Below are 13,095 nucleotides of genomic sequence, written 5' to 3'. Positions count from 1 at the left end.
CACACCTTCTGTTCTTCTATATGGACTACCATCGCCATCTGGAGCGATTGGAGGAGGAAAGGCTGGAAGGTCTCCGCCAGCAAGAGCGAATCATCCGACTCGCCATTCTATTTGTCGAGAGTAGGAAGAAGAAGATGACTTAATCTCGTCTTCTTCCTATTTTTCTTCATCATCAGCTTTGTCAGGCTTCTTAGCTAGGACTAAGGCTGTTGATGTTAGGATTAGAAGCTTAGGGAAAATCTTGTATAAGTATTGATGTAATTTCCATTTCATAAATGTATTGTCTTGATATATTAATGAAAGTTGTTTTTACTTCAAGATTTTGTCTCTGAGTTATTTTATCTTGTGTTGATAAATCCTGATTGATATTCTGATGACCATATAAATTTTGTTTTATATTAAGTTCTGATTCATTTTCAGCACTTACTTATCTAATTTATCTTGGTCATTTTCATGTGATGTATTTTCAGAATATCAATGATGCAGTGAAAAATAATTCAATCAGTGCTAACGGTTTAAATTTTGAATTAAAACTGTTTCTCTTGATAAATGGAACGGTTTTTCCTTGAAACTAGGCAACTGGGTAAGTAATGATTCCTGTTTTCTCGAGCCCAGTAACTGTCCGTTATTACTGCATGTCTGACAGGTGTCCAACGGTAACATTTTTGTTCAGAGTATAAGTACAACAGAGAGAAGATTTCTTTAATCTTTTATTTTCTTTATATTTTATCTCTCTTCTTACTTTTACTCTCTTTCTCTTTCTTTCTCACGTTGGTTTCTCATACAGACATTATCTCAAACACCTAACAGGCATACTTGAATCTCAATTTTTTTCACATGGCACCAAAGGATTTAATCATTGATGGAGCTAAGTTTGTCCCCAACAACTATGCTGCAGTTCTTGATCACACTGAAGCTCCATCTGAATTGCACTTTGTGCAAGATCTTCTTGCACATAGTGAGGTTGGGTATGCATTAACACAGCCTGAATTCTTTTCAAGCCAACAAGTTCTGAGGTTTTGGAGGACTGGACTTTTTGATGATGGTGGTCAACGTGGAACTCCCAGTATTATCTTCCAAGTGGGTGATTCATCATTTGTAGTCACTCCTGGTACAGTACGCAGGGCTTTACATCTTCCAGAAGATTGTACTTTCTCAATTCCAGAGGACTCAGCCCTTCGGGAGTTAATGGCTGAATTGGGCTATGAAAAGAGTCTGACGAAACTTGGACAGTTGAAACGGGCTAATATCAGAAGAGAATGGAGTTTCTTCTTTGATTGCATCACCAAAGCTTTTGGGAACAAATGTTCAAATTTTGATGCTATCCCAATTCTGAGTCAGCACATAGGGTATGCTATTATTCATCAAACTCATTTTGATTTTGCAACTGGAATAATTGGTTTTATTGGGGATAGGATGACAGAGGATAGAGATGTTGTTTATTTTGCTAGATTCTGTCAACTTATTTACACTTATTGTACTGATGAACCTCATTTAGTCAGCACTCAAACCCCACCATTTAAGGTTGCAAAATGATACTTTAATGACCTGGTAAATGTTGATACTAAGAAAAAAGTGGTTAGACCATTACAGATTCCTAAGTCTGTAAAACAGATCCTGGTAAATGCTGATCCTGATACTTATAGATCTGTTTACTCTGATGTCCAACCAACTCCAAACATCCAAAATCCATCAACCTCAGTACCTACCTCTCATTCTACTCAACCTACCCTCAGAACATATCTCAAATCCTATCTCTCCACTTCAGAGACTGCTCAACCTTCATCTTCAGCACCTACTGTGAAGCCTTCATCTTCCAAGCCAAAAAGGACAAAGAATGTTCCTCAAACATCTCAAAAGAGAAGGAGGATTGTATTGAGAGATGAATCTGATTCTGAGGAACAGGTTTCTTCTAGAGAACCTGTTATTTCTGAAGCTGAGAAAGAGGTTTCTCAGAAGGATTCTGAAATTGGGGGTTATTGGCTTCTCAAGAGGCTTAGACGAATGATAGTTCCTGAAACTCCCAAGGAATCCAAATCAACAAGGAAGTACAAGAAACAGAGGGCACAAAGGCCAGTTTCAGATGATGAAGAGGAAGCAGCTAAGGAAGGGGATCAGGAATCTCTGATCTCACAAGACAAGGAATTTGCACCAGTCACTTCTTCTCCATCAACTCCATCTCAGGAAGCTGTATCTGACAAGGCTAACTCACCATCTGTGTCTCTTGTTGATCCAGGCACAAGTGCTGGTATTGATGTTCAACACTTGGTTGTGTCTGAAGTATTTCTCTTAGAAGCTCCAACAGCAAATAATCCTTCCACAACACTTGTTACTGATGCTGTTCAAACTCCAGAGTTATCAACAACACCTTCTCTGTATCAAGATGCTGATGATCAGACTTTAGGTGAGCATCAGGATATGGCTGTTGATCAGAACTTAGTATCAGATCAGCAATTAGAGGATGTTGAAGCCTCCATTGCTACTCACACTGTTGTCTTATCAGAAGATACTGATTCTTTAAGTTCTGATGCTGCAAATGCTGGAGATACTGGTGAAGCTGCTCCAACTGTAGATGTTGATGAAGCAGGTCCTTTAGGACATACTCCTCAACAGACTCTTCCTAAGTCTGAATTGGTAAAGAATTTTATTACCAGGGCTGCACCAGTATCTTGGAGTGAAACTCCTGCAGGTCAGGAGTGGACTAAGGAATGGAACTCAGTTTCATGTGTTCCAACTGCAATACATCTTGCTGAGCACTTGACTAAAGCTGATGAAATGTTAAATTCTGATGATTTAAAAACCCAGCTTAGAGTCACTGCATTGAGTATTAAACATCTACAAGGTCTTCATTCAACTACTCATGCAGAGCTACACAAGATTCAGGAGAACTTTATCAAACAAGAACAAGTTTGGAAAATTGATAAGAAAAAGTTCTTTCAACCTACCATTGACAAGATTGCTTATATTGAGAAAACTCAAGAGAAACAACAAGCTCAGATTGATGACATTCTGACAAATCAAGCTTCTCAGCAATCGCAACTTACTGAAATCCAATCCTCAGTGGATTACTTATCTCTCTTTTACTACCTGCTGATGCCAAAAAGGGGGAGAAGGTAATTAAGTCCAAATGCAACACTAACAAGACACTGCAAGGAAAGGATGATGGAAATGATGATCAAGGATACTCTGGAATGGGTAGCGGTCATAGTCAAGGTAGAAGGTTTACATCAAGACAAGCTAGACACAGGACAAGTTCTGATACTGGGAAAAGAATAAGTTCTGCTGCTGGTAAAATGATAAGTTCTGATGAACTTCTAGATCTTGATGAGGAAATGTCAAGACAGTTATTTCTTCAAGAAAATCCAGGAATGGACTTGGAAAGTTTAAAGGAAGAAGAAGCTAGACTTAAATCAGAGAAAGTCACATCTAAATCTGAAGCTTCTGGTAAAAATTCACTTCCAAAACTCAAAGGCATTGTGATCAAAGAAAGGACACATACTGAAGCAACGTTGGCTAGATCACAACCACAGATAGATCCAAGATCCAAGGGTAAAGAAAAGGTTGGTGAACCTATCAAGGTTTATGTACCTCCTGAGGAAGAAGAAATTACTGATGAAAAAGATGATCTTGCTCTGACTTCAAGAAAAGTTCTTAAAACAACCTCTGACATGGCTCAAGTTGTTTAGAGTCAAGAAATTGTAAGTTCTGATATTCAGAAGAAGCAAGTAACCTCTGACAGAGCTCAATTAACTTGATATCAGAAAATAGATCAAAGACACTCCTACCAGGATTCACTAAAGCAAAACAGACTCAATCTTTGAAGACTACTGCAAGTGGTTTTGAAGCAAGAGTAGTTACTGGAAAGGAAGCTAGAGATAAAACTGGATTGGGAAGTGCTGATGAAAGAAGAGTACACAACACTACCAATGATCCAACTTCCTTGAGTGAACCAGGTATTGGAGCAACTCCTGAGAGATTGAATCAACTGGAATCTGTACAGATGGTTTACCATACCTATTTGAAAGAATACATCATGTTGTATTTCATGACAGATGGTAGGGTTTATCATATAAGACAAAATGTCATTCCATTGAAGTATTTTGAAGAATTGGAGCATGTACTTTTCTTACTTCAAGTGGATGACAGAATAACAGAGACTGCTGCAAACTACTTAATAGAACAGATTCAGAGACAGAAAAGGCTTTATTCTGTTAAGTCTGACAACATATATGTTCCAAAGTACAGAGATCACAATGGTGATATTGTTGATATGAAGCCTAATACTGCACAGATCAGAACATATCTTGGTATTAAGGGACTTGAATTCAATCTAGAGTCTGACAAAGCTTATGTCATAAGACTAGATCAGGAGTTGAGAAAAGCAAAGATCAATGATCTCAGAGCTGCAATCTTTCAAACTGGTGAAGATACTGCAGAGCTTAAAAATGTCAAAAGGAGAATGATTGATGAACTCAGATATGCTGAGAAATGTTTGTTGAAGAACTATCTCAGAACAACTCCTGACATCAGAGAGATCAGAAAATGATGAAGCCAAGTCGAAGATCTACAACTGCTTAAATTCTGATATTTATACAGACTGAAGTTGTTATCAGAAGTTGAAATTGGTAAAAGCTTTAAGGACTGTAAGTTGTAGTTATCTAGTCTAATTCTCATGCATTTGTACTTAATGTTTTTGACATCATCAAATATCTGTTAAACTTGTATATTATGTTAATTTACAAGTTGGGGGAGATTGTTAGATATATTTGATAATGTCATGACTAATATGTTTTATGTTTAGCTTTCAGATCTTATTTGAACAGGATAAATCAGTACTTAACTGTTGATCAGTACTTATACTGGAAGTCAGGACTTAAGGATGTCAGTACTTATGTTATCAGGAGATAATCATCAGAAGATAGATATCAGAACTTAAGTGCTGAAGGACGATCAGATAAGGATAGTAGCTGATTAAAGGAAAGAAGATCAAGATAAACATAAGAAGAGATATGCATGAAGAAGGAATTCCGTGAAGAATTGAATACTTGGAAGAAAAGATATCTGATTGATATATTTTAGGAAGCAGAATTATATTCCATATCAATTAGCGATTATCTTGTAACCGTGTAGTATATAAACACAGATATAGGGTTTACACTAAAAGTGTTATCATTATTAGAGAAGATTATTCATTGTAACCCTAGCAGCTCTCGTGATATTTGTTCATCACTGAGAGGTAACAGTTCCATACTGTAACAGAGTTTATTGTTTCAATAAAGTTTGTTTTCTGTTACTTAAGTTCTTAAAGTTCGATTTGAGTGTACTATACACTGTATTCACCCCCTCTACAGTGTGTGTGTGACCTAACACATAAGATTTACACTGTATGTGTTATTATAATCGAAGTTATTATTCATTATAACCCTAGCAGCTCTTATCAACACTATATGTGTTATTATAATCGAAGTTATTATTCATTATAACCCTAGCAGCTCTCGTGATAAGTTGTTCATCACTGAGAGAGGATAGTTCCATATTGTAACAAAGTTTATTGTATTAAATAAAATCTGTTTTCTGTGTTCTTATATTCAATTTGATTATGATAAACACTGTATTCAATCCCGTTCTATATTGTGTGAGACCTAACATAATAAAAAATATCTATCAAAGCTGTACGAGGGTCATTATATTTGTTAGGAAAAAGCTGTTAGATATTTTATTTAAAGAAAATGAAACAAATGTTTACTAAATTTAAAAGAAGAGAGAATAGAATGCGTGTTAAAATGAAAAGTCTAAAAGCCAGCTAAGATGATGGTAATACTAATACCATGTCCTAAACAACCCACCTGTAAATTGCCTGTTTTTCTTACACACAGTGGTCCCATTTCAAGAAAATCCCAACTTTTACACCACCATATTTTCCCCAATTTTTTTTTTGTAAATAATGCTATATGCATACGCGTCATTACATAACATCTTTCCTTAAATTCGGACAAATATTCTTCACATTAGAATCAAATCTTTTGTTCTTTTGTCTGAACTTTTCATCCCCTCCTCTCTCTCTCAAATTACTTTGATTCTTCAGCCATACTGTTTCAACATTTATACCTATATATAATTAAACCCCATTTGTTATTACAATAAAAAAACAGAATCTTTATTAAATTTGGACCAAAAAGAGCATAAAGTTTCGATCTTTAGCTACAATTGGTGTTGATTTACAAATTTTTATTCTAAAGATTTGATTTTGAGAGAACCCTATTTGTCAGATTGTAATCTTGCAGCTGAATTGGTGGAGATATAGAATATATACACACATTTATATATTTTTTATTTTGGCCGGAAAATGTTGGAGCGTTGGTTCGGACAACGCCGGAGCCGGAGAATTCATCGGATTATTCGAAACAGCAAGCTCACGTTGTTATGTTTGGTTCTTACAATTGTTGTTTTGCGCGGGAATTTAGGTGCCGGAAAATTTGGTACGCCGGAGCAAGACTTGAAAGAGATAAGAGATACATTTACTCTTTACCGGAAAAGGTCGGAGCCTCGTCGTGTTCTTGAACAAGTCACAACTGTTGTCGAGACGACGTCGTTGGGTAATTCGAATAATATTAATAGTTATGGTGATCTTGATATTACTAAATTGTTTGTTGATGATGAAAGTGATGAAATTGATGATGTGAATGTGAATGTGCCTTATAGTCTTGGACCCAAGATTAGTGATTGGGATGAGAAAAGAGAGGAATGGTTGAGGAATAACCCGGGGTTTTCGAATTTTGTGCAACCAGGGAAACCCCGGGTTTTGTTGGTCACGGGGTCAGCCCCGAAACCTTGTGAGAATCCGGTTGGGGATCATTATTTGTTGAAAGCGATAAAGAATAAGATTGATTATTGTAGGTTACATGGGATTGAGGTTTTTTATAATATGGCATTGTTGGATGCTGAAATGGCTGGTTTTTGGGCTAAGCTACCGTTGATTCGGAAGCTTTTATTGTCACATCCTGAAGTTGAGTTTTTGTGGTGGATGGATAGTGACGCGATGTTCACGGATATGGCATTTGAGATTCCGTGGAAACGTTATGAGGATCGGAATTTGATTATGCATGGGTGGAATGAGATGGTGTATGATGAGAAGAATTGGATTGGATTGAATACGGGGAGCTTTTTGTTGAGGAATTGTCAGTGGTCTTTGGATATTTTGGATGCTTGGGCTCCGATGGGACCAAAAGGGAAGGTTAGAGATGAAGCAGGGAAGGTTTTGACAAGGGAGCTTAAAGATAGGCCAGTTTTCGAAGCTGATGATCAGTCTGCGATGGTGTATTTGTTGGCATCGGAGAAGGAGAAGTGGGCTGAAAAGGTATATCTTGAGAATCATTATTATTTACATGGGTATTGGGGGATTTTGGTTGATCGTTATGAGGAGATGATTGAAAAACACAAGCCTGGTTATGGTGATCATCGGTGGCCACTCGTTACACATTTTGTAGGGTGCAAGCCCTGTGCGAAGTTTGGTGATTATCCAGTGGAGAGGTGCTTGAAGCAGATGGATAGGGCATTTAATTTTGCGGATAATCAGATTCTGCAGATGTATGGTTTTGAACACAAAACACTTGCTAGTCGGAAAGTTAAGAGAAGAAAAAACGAAACCAGCAATCCTCTTGAGAAGGATGAGCTCGGGTTGCTTCATCCGGCGTTTAAAGTAGTCAAGGTGTCATCTGCTTGAAGAGAAGCAAAAGAGATTAAGCTTGCACATGCAGAATTATTTATGTCTACTTGTGATATCTCGCTTGATGTAATCTTCATTATATCATTTGTCACTTCCAATTTTTCATATTTTTTGGGTTATCATTGATCACAAGTCATATAATATTTAATGGGATGGAATTATTATAGTTTATGTTCATTTAGGGTTCAGTGTGTTTTAGCTGCATGTAGGTGATTACTTAAAGATGACATTTGTTTAATGTTGTCACAAATTAGCACTTTGTTTCCGTAAGCAACCTCCATCTACACATTGGAAAATGTACTTCCCTGCCAAATTATTCTGAAGGTTAATCTAACAAGTGAGGATTATTAATAATAACCAAGTGTCTATTTAGGACATTTTTACTAAAATATGAAGATTAACATTACTTATTCCTTCCCATTTTACTTGCTCTCAAATTTTAAGGTGTATATAAATTATACTTTCATTTACTAATCTTCAACCCTTTTTATGATCAAACTCGTAAACAGCGATCCCATATGCAATTCACAAACCTATACCATCAAAACCATATAGTGCGCACAAAATTTACATAATAGTAATTAATTTCCCCAGCTGAAGATATAAACACCTCAATTTTCTGAATTTGAAACTCTCTTATGTAAGAGCAGGGACTTCCCCACTTTTATGTGCTTCCTTCACTTGCTTGTCATACTCATCCTCTTCATCATCATCGTCCTCTACGTCAGCTTCTACATCTTTGTCCTCGTCTTCCTCTCCCCACCCAATAGACCGTGAAACTGGAGGAGGGTTCTTGGCCTCTTCCACTATCTTCATTATGTCGTCCACGCTTTGGAGAGAAAATGCCGGGTTTTCCTTCCTGTAGTACTTGACCTGAGCTGCTTCTGTTAGTTCCCTCGGCAAGTTCTTTAAAAACCATGGATGCTTCTTTATTTCTTTAATTGTGATCCTCTGCATTAAGGACAGAGTTAGAACAATACTCTTGTTTACTCTACTCCCTTGGTTATTTAATCAAACAAAATCCACGGCAGAGATAATACATAAAATTACGAGGATTGTGACTCTCAAGATAAACCGTTTTTCGACAAATTATGTCTGCATCTCCATGCCAAGCAATTACTAACCCAACAGAATGCATAAAGAACCATTTTAGGCTTAAAGCTAATGTCAATACAAGATTTAGCACGGAAAAACATTTCAATACAAGAGATGCATGAGGTGCAAGAAAAAAAATGCAGCTTTCGTAATGTCAGTGGATCATAAGAAATAATAGTAGTTCAAGCAGACAAGAGTTCTGATCAAAAAATTTCTCAGCTCCCAAATATACGTACCCTGTTTGTGCTGGCAACAAATATACGAGAAAGAAGATGTTTACAATCTTGAGAAACATGAACATAGTCAGGGAACTTGTACTGAACAGCCATTATCCGCTGCAGAAAGATAAGATGGTGAGGCATTATAAGCAAGTCAGTGACAGTGATAGTATCATACTGATAGAAAATGAGAAAGCTAAAACTGACCTGAATAGTCTTCCTAAAATTTTTCGGATCTGCCTGATCCTCAAAAGGGTATCCTCCCACCAACATAACATACAGTGTTGCTCCACACGACCACACATCTGCCATCTAAGATAGAATAACAATAAATTATGACCAACAAAGTAAATCATTCATATTATCAGTTTGAAGAAGAGAGTACAGACACAAACCAAGATGGATGACGATGTTAAATCGATATCTTTTGATTATTAGTTAGGCGGTTCTATTTAGGAGTCAAACTTAAAAATATTTTAGACAACATAGCCGGTAAAAAATACAACTTATAGCAAATAGTATACCGTAGAAGAATCATAAGAGGGTCGTGCAATGATGCTAGGGGTTATAGGAAAGACAAGAATTCATTTGTACATCCGTACATAGTCACAGTGAGTATAACCCTCCACCAGCGAGTCATGTGTGCTACAGTGCAACCAACCCAAACAAAAAGGGTGCATCAAGCGTAAAAGAACATCACAAGACATATGACTACAGCCTATGAGTGGTTCAGTTATTTAATGAGGTGCACCTCAGTATTTGCTAAATTTGGAAAATTTGTTGTCAATCGAACAGCCACACAATAAGCACAGACATCACCACACAATAAATTAAAAATTAAAATACATCTCTACAAATTTATAACGCATCAAGAATTGTAGATTATAATTTTAGGCAATTTTTATATACTTCAACTAAATACCAGAACTAAGAAATTTAATTTACAGTATTTTTCTAATTAACAAGTAGGAAAACCTCAAACTACAGTATACTAACATAGTTACGAAAGTTAACTTAGTTGTATGATTAATCTACAATTCCAATTCATTAAAGTTCAATTAAACTAAAAGAATTTGCAAATTCCTAGTCTATTTAACTTCTGCAGTATCAAGACAAATCATATAGATACCTTTCCATCATATTCTTTGCGGGAGAGAACCTCTGGAGCAATGTATGCTGGAGTGCCAACAGTTGACTTGGGTCTTGAATGGAGCACAGAGGACTGCAGACGAAAAAAAAGCATAGTTTATTTAGCAGAGGCCACCAACTTATGGAACTTATGCAACTATTTTAACTTTATTTGTACCTTTGAGTACCCAAAATCACAAATTTTCAGACGCGGTGCAGGGCTCCCATCCAAGAGAGTATTCTCCAGCTTTAGGTCCCTATGACATATTTGCTAGAGAAAAAAAAAGCTAATCAGTAAAGTAAATTCAGTGGCATACAAGGTGATCCTTATACGACTAGAAACCGCTAGCTTTTTAAATATAACAATATCTAGCTTGCGTTTGTTTATTCTACAAATTAACCAAAAAAATCTGTTATACACACACGCACACACACATGACACACCCCAAACATACAATTTCCAACAAAAAATTTAAAATTCCTTACCATGGAATGACAGTAGTCGACTCCTGATATTAACTGCTGGAAGAAGTATCTAGCCTAAAATTTATTGAGATATATTAGTCAAACAAAAAAGCGCCTTCAAAGTTGAAATTAATTTTCTATAATGTTCAATAAAATTCAAGAAACCTCATCCTCGCTGAATCTTCCTGCACTAACTATGCGCTCGAAAAGCTCTCCACCAGCTGCATACTCCATGACTATACCAAGGTGGGTGGGGGTAAGTACGAGCTGTATGTTTCAAGCCAACAGTCACAGTAAGAAAATTAAAGTGAACTTCATTCACCTTTACCAAAACACATCAAAATACATCAGTAATAAGTAAAAAAACTGAAAGATGCTTGCCTCCTTAAATCTTATAATGTTTGGGTGCCCAAGTGATCTATGATTTATAATCTCCCTTGCAACATTCTCGTCAATCTGAAATTCGGGAACATAAAACAAAGTCAAGTTAAACCACATATAAAATTCAAAGTTTCACAGACTACATAAAAGTGGCAACTTCAAAGTAGCTAATCATCATCCATATCACATGATACACATAATTTTCCTAAAACTGACCATACACATATACACACATACAATCAGTACAACTCAAGTAACAAAGACTGATATTGTAACTGTATCAAGTAAGTTGACAAATTCAAAGGTATATATTGACCAACTTCTAAGCACCACACACACATTATATATACACACACAATCACTTTTTTAAAATATATATCCACTCTAAAATTGAGAGAGAGAGAGGGGGGGGGGGGAGAGAGAGAGAGAGAGAGAGAGAGAGAGAGAGAGAGAGGGAGGGAGGGGGAGAGAGAGAGTGAGAGAGACCTTGAGTCCTCTTTCAATAAACTTCACAGCAACAAGCTCTTTAGTTTCTTTATTACTCATAAGCCTTGCAACCCCAAAATTCCCAGACCCAATATCTTTCACTAGCTCATACTTGTCCATCTTTGCTAATCTTGATATAAAAATCCCAACTTGAAACAAAAATCAACAAATTGCTCAAAATAAGGAAAAGGGTCAGCACTAATCACAAAACAAAACTAACCCAGATACCAAATTATTGAAATTTCAAGGTTTTTCAAATTAGGGGTTTTAAACTCTTAAGTTAAATCTTTATTATGTAATATAAGCTGGAAAAGATGGGTGATTCGGACGGTAAATAATGATTATATAGCCCAGCCCCCAGGAAAAAGGAAGTGTTTGGAGAGAGAAAAAAAAGAGAATCGAAAGATATTCCTAGACAACAACAGCAGCAATATAGTTTATTTTATATACGTGTAAAAATGCGTACGTGTGAAAATGCGTTTCGGAGCAGGAGAAGGACGAAGAGAATATATCGAAATATCCTGTATATCACGAAGGTTAGTGACTATGGGTTATCTACGATAAAAAAAATATCTATTTATAACCTTCATCTTAAATTGATATTCGGAATAAATCGGGGGCGTAATTAATTTGTGTATGAAAAATATACAAAAATTTCATATTTTGTAGAATAATTGATAAGAATATTGTATTTTATTTTCTTTATTAAAATATCCCAATAATACGTACTTGGATAATGGGAATTTCAAATATATATTTTAAAAATGGATTTATGTAAAAAAAAAAATTAAAAAAAAAATTGGTGGGGTGAATGATACCTTATAAGATGCATTTCATATGTTGAAAAGGGTCATACGCATTCTATTCTGCGTATCCTATTTTTTTGTTTTTAATTTTTAGAAAAAAAATTATGATACCCATTTTTGAAATGTGATACATAGCATTAAAATGTGTATTAGAGTGGTATTTTTCGCCAAAATTTAAAAAAATGATTTTCGTGATACCAAGTTTTAAAAAAAAGGTATTTGACTATCACTCGTTTAGAATTAATCGGAAAATCAGGGTTTAATTAGAAGAATTAATCAATATATTTTAATTATACTTAATTCAACACACTTATTTTCCTAGTAATTTTTAATTAATAAATTTATAGTTATTTGAAACAATTGTATAATTTATAACTATTTAAATTTAATTGAAATAATATTTTTAGATAATAATTTATTTGTAATATATCGATCAAGAAAAATACATAGCGATTAATCGATTTCGAATCGGTCACATACCTTATAAAGTACTCACTCCGTCACTTTCAATTGTTTACGTTTTTTAGAAAGTGTCCGACACGCATTTTAAGGTGCATATAAAGTATAGTTATGTATATTTTTTTTATAATTTTGTTTTTCTGAATAAAAATTAAAACATTCAACCTTTATTCAAAAAAAAAATGTAAAAATAAGTTACATAACTATATTTTTTATGTACCTTAAAATGCGTGTCAGACACTTTCTCAGAAATGTAAACAATTGGAAGGGACTGAGAGAGTAATAACTAGAATTGATCGATAAAATGGAAAAAATTTAGAACCATGCGCCC

At 35.4% G+C, this 13,095-nt stretch overlaps 2 protein-coding genes across 2 annotated transcripts; one reads left to right on the top strand and one right to left on the bottom strand.

Moving 5' to 3' along the window:
• Positions 1–6,013: 6,013 nt before the first annotated feature.
• On the top strand, positions 6,014–7,903 carry LOC141666241 (xyloglucan 6-xylosyltransferase 1-like). The gene has a single exon (XM_074472235.1). The coding sequence runs from the start codon at positions 6,347–6,349 to the stop codon at positions 7,721–7,723; it is 1,377 nt and encodes a 458-aa protein (XP_074328336.1). The 5' UTR covers positions 6,014–6,346; the 3' UTR covers positions 7,724–7,903.
• A 325-nt stretch (positions 7,904–8,228) lies between these two features.
• LOC141666246 (serine/threonine-protein kinase SRK2A-like) lies at positions 8,229–11,919 on the bottom strand. Its single transcript, XM_074472241.1, has 9 exons — positions 11,500–11,919; positions 11,014–11,088; positions 10,798–10,899; positions 10,654–10,707; positions 10,346–10,438; positions 10,169–10,261; positions 9,247–9,351; positions 9,058–9,156; positions 8,229–8,677 (listed from the first exon to the last, which is right to left on the bottom strand). The coding sequence occupies exons 1-9, from the start codon at positions 11,617–11,619 to the stop codon at positions 8,363–8,365; spliced, it is 1,056 nt and encodes a 351-aa protein (XP_074328342.1). The 5' UTR covers positions 11,620–11,919; the 3' UTR covers positions 8,229–8,362.
• Between the last annotated feature and the right edge of the window lie 1,176 nt (positions 11,920–13,095).

This window comes from Apium graveolens, chromosome 1, assembly GCF_009905375.1.
Source record: "Apium graveolens cultivar Ventura chromosome 1, ASM990537v1, whole genome shotgun sequence".
NCBI lineage: Eukaryota > Viridiplantae > Streptophyta > Magnoliopsida > Apiales > Apiaceae > Apium > Apium graveolens.
Note: the sequence above shows the minus strand (reverse complement) of the source record. Positions and strands in the feature narration are given on the sequence as shown.

Excerpts from the sequence above, each read along its gene's own strand:
- LOC141666241 (XM_074472235.1), top strand. The coding sequence starts at position 6,347 with ATGTTGGAGCGTTGGTTCGGACAACGCCGGAGCCGGAGAATTCATCGG.
- LOC141666246 (XM_074472241.1), bottom strand. The coding sequence starts at position 11,619 with ATGGACAAGTATGAGCTAGTGAAAGATATTGGGTCTGGGAATTTTGGG. Across the intron at positions 10,900-11,013 it reads ACATTATAAGATTTAAGGAG|CTCGTACTTACCCCCACCCA; the intron begins GCAAGCATCTTT and ends TGAAACATACAG. Across the intron at positions 10,708-10,797 it reads GAAGATTCAGCGAGGATGAG|GCTAGATACTTCTTCCAGCA; the intron begins GTTTCTTGAATT and ends AATAAATTTTAG.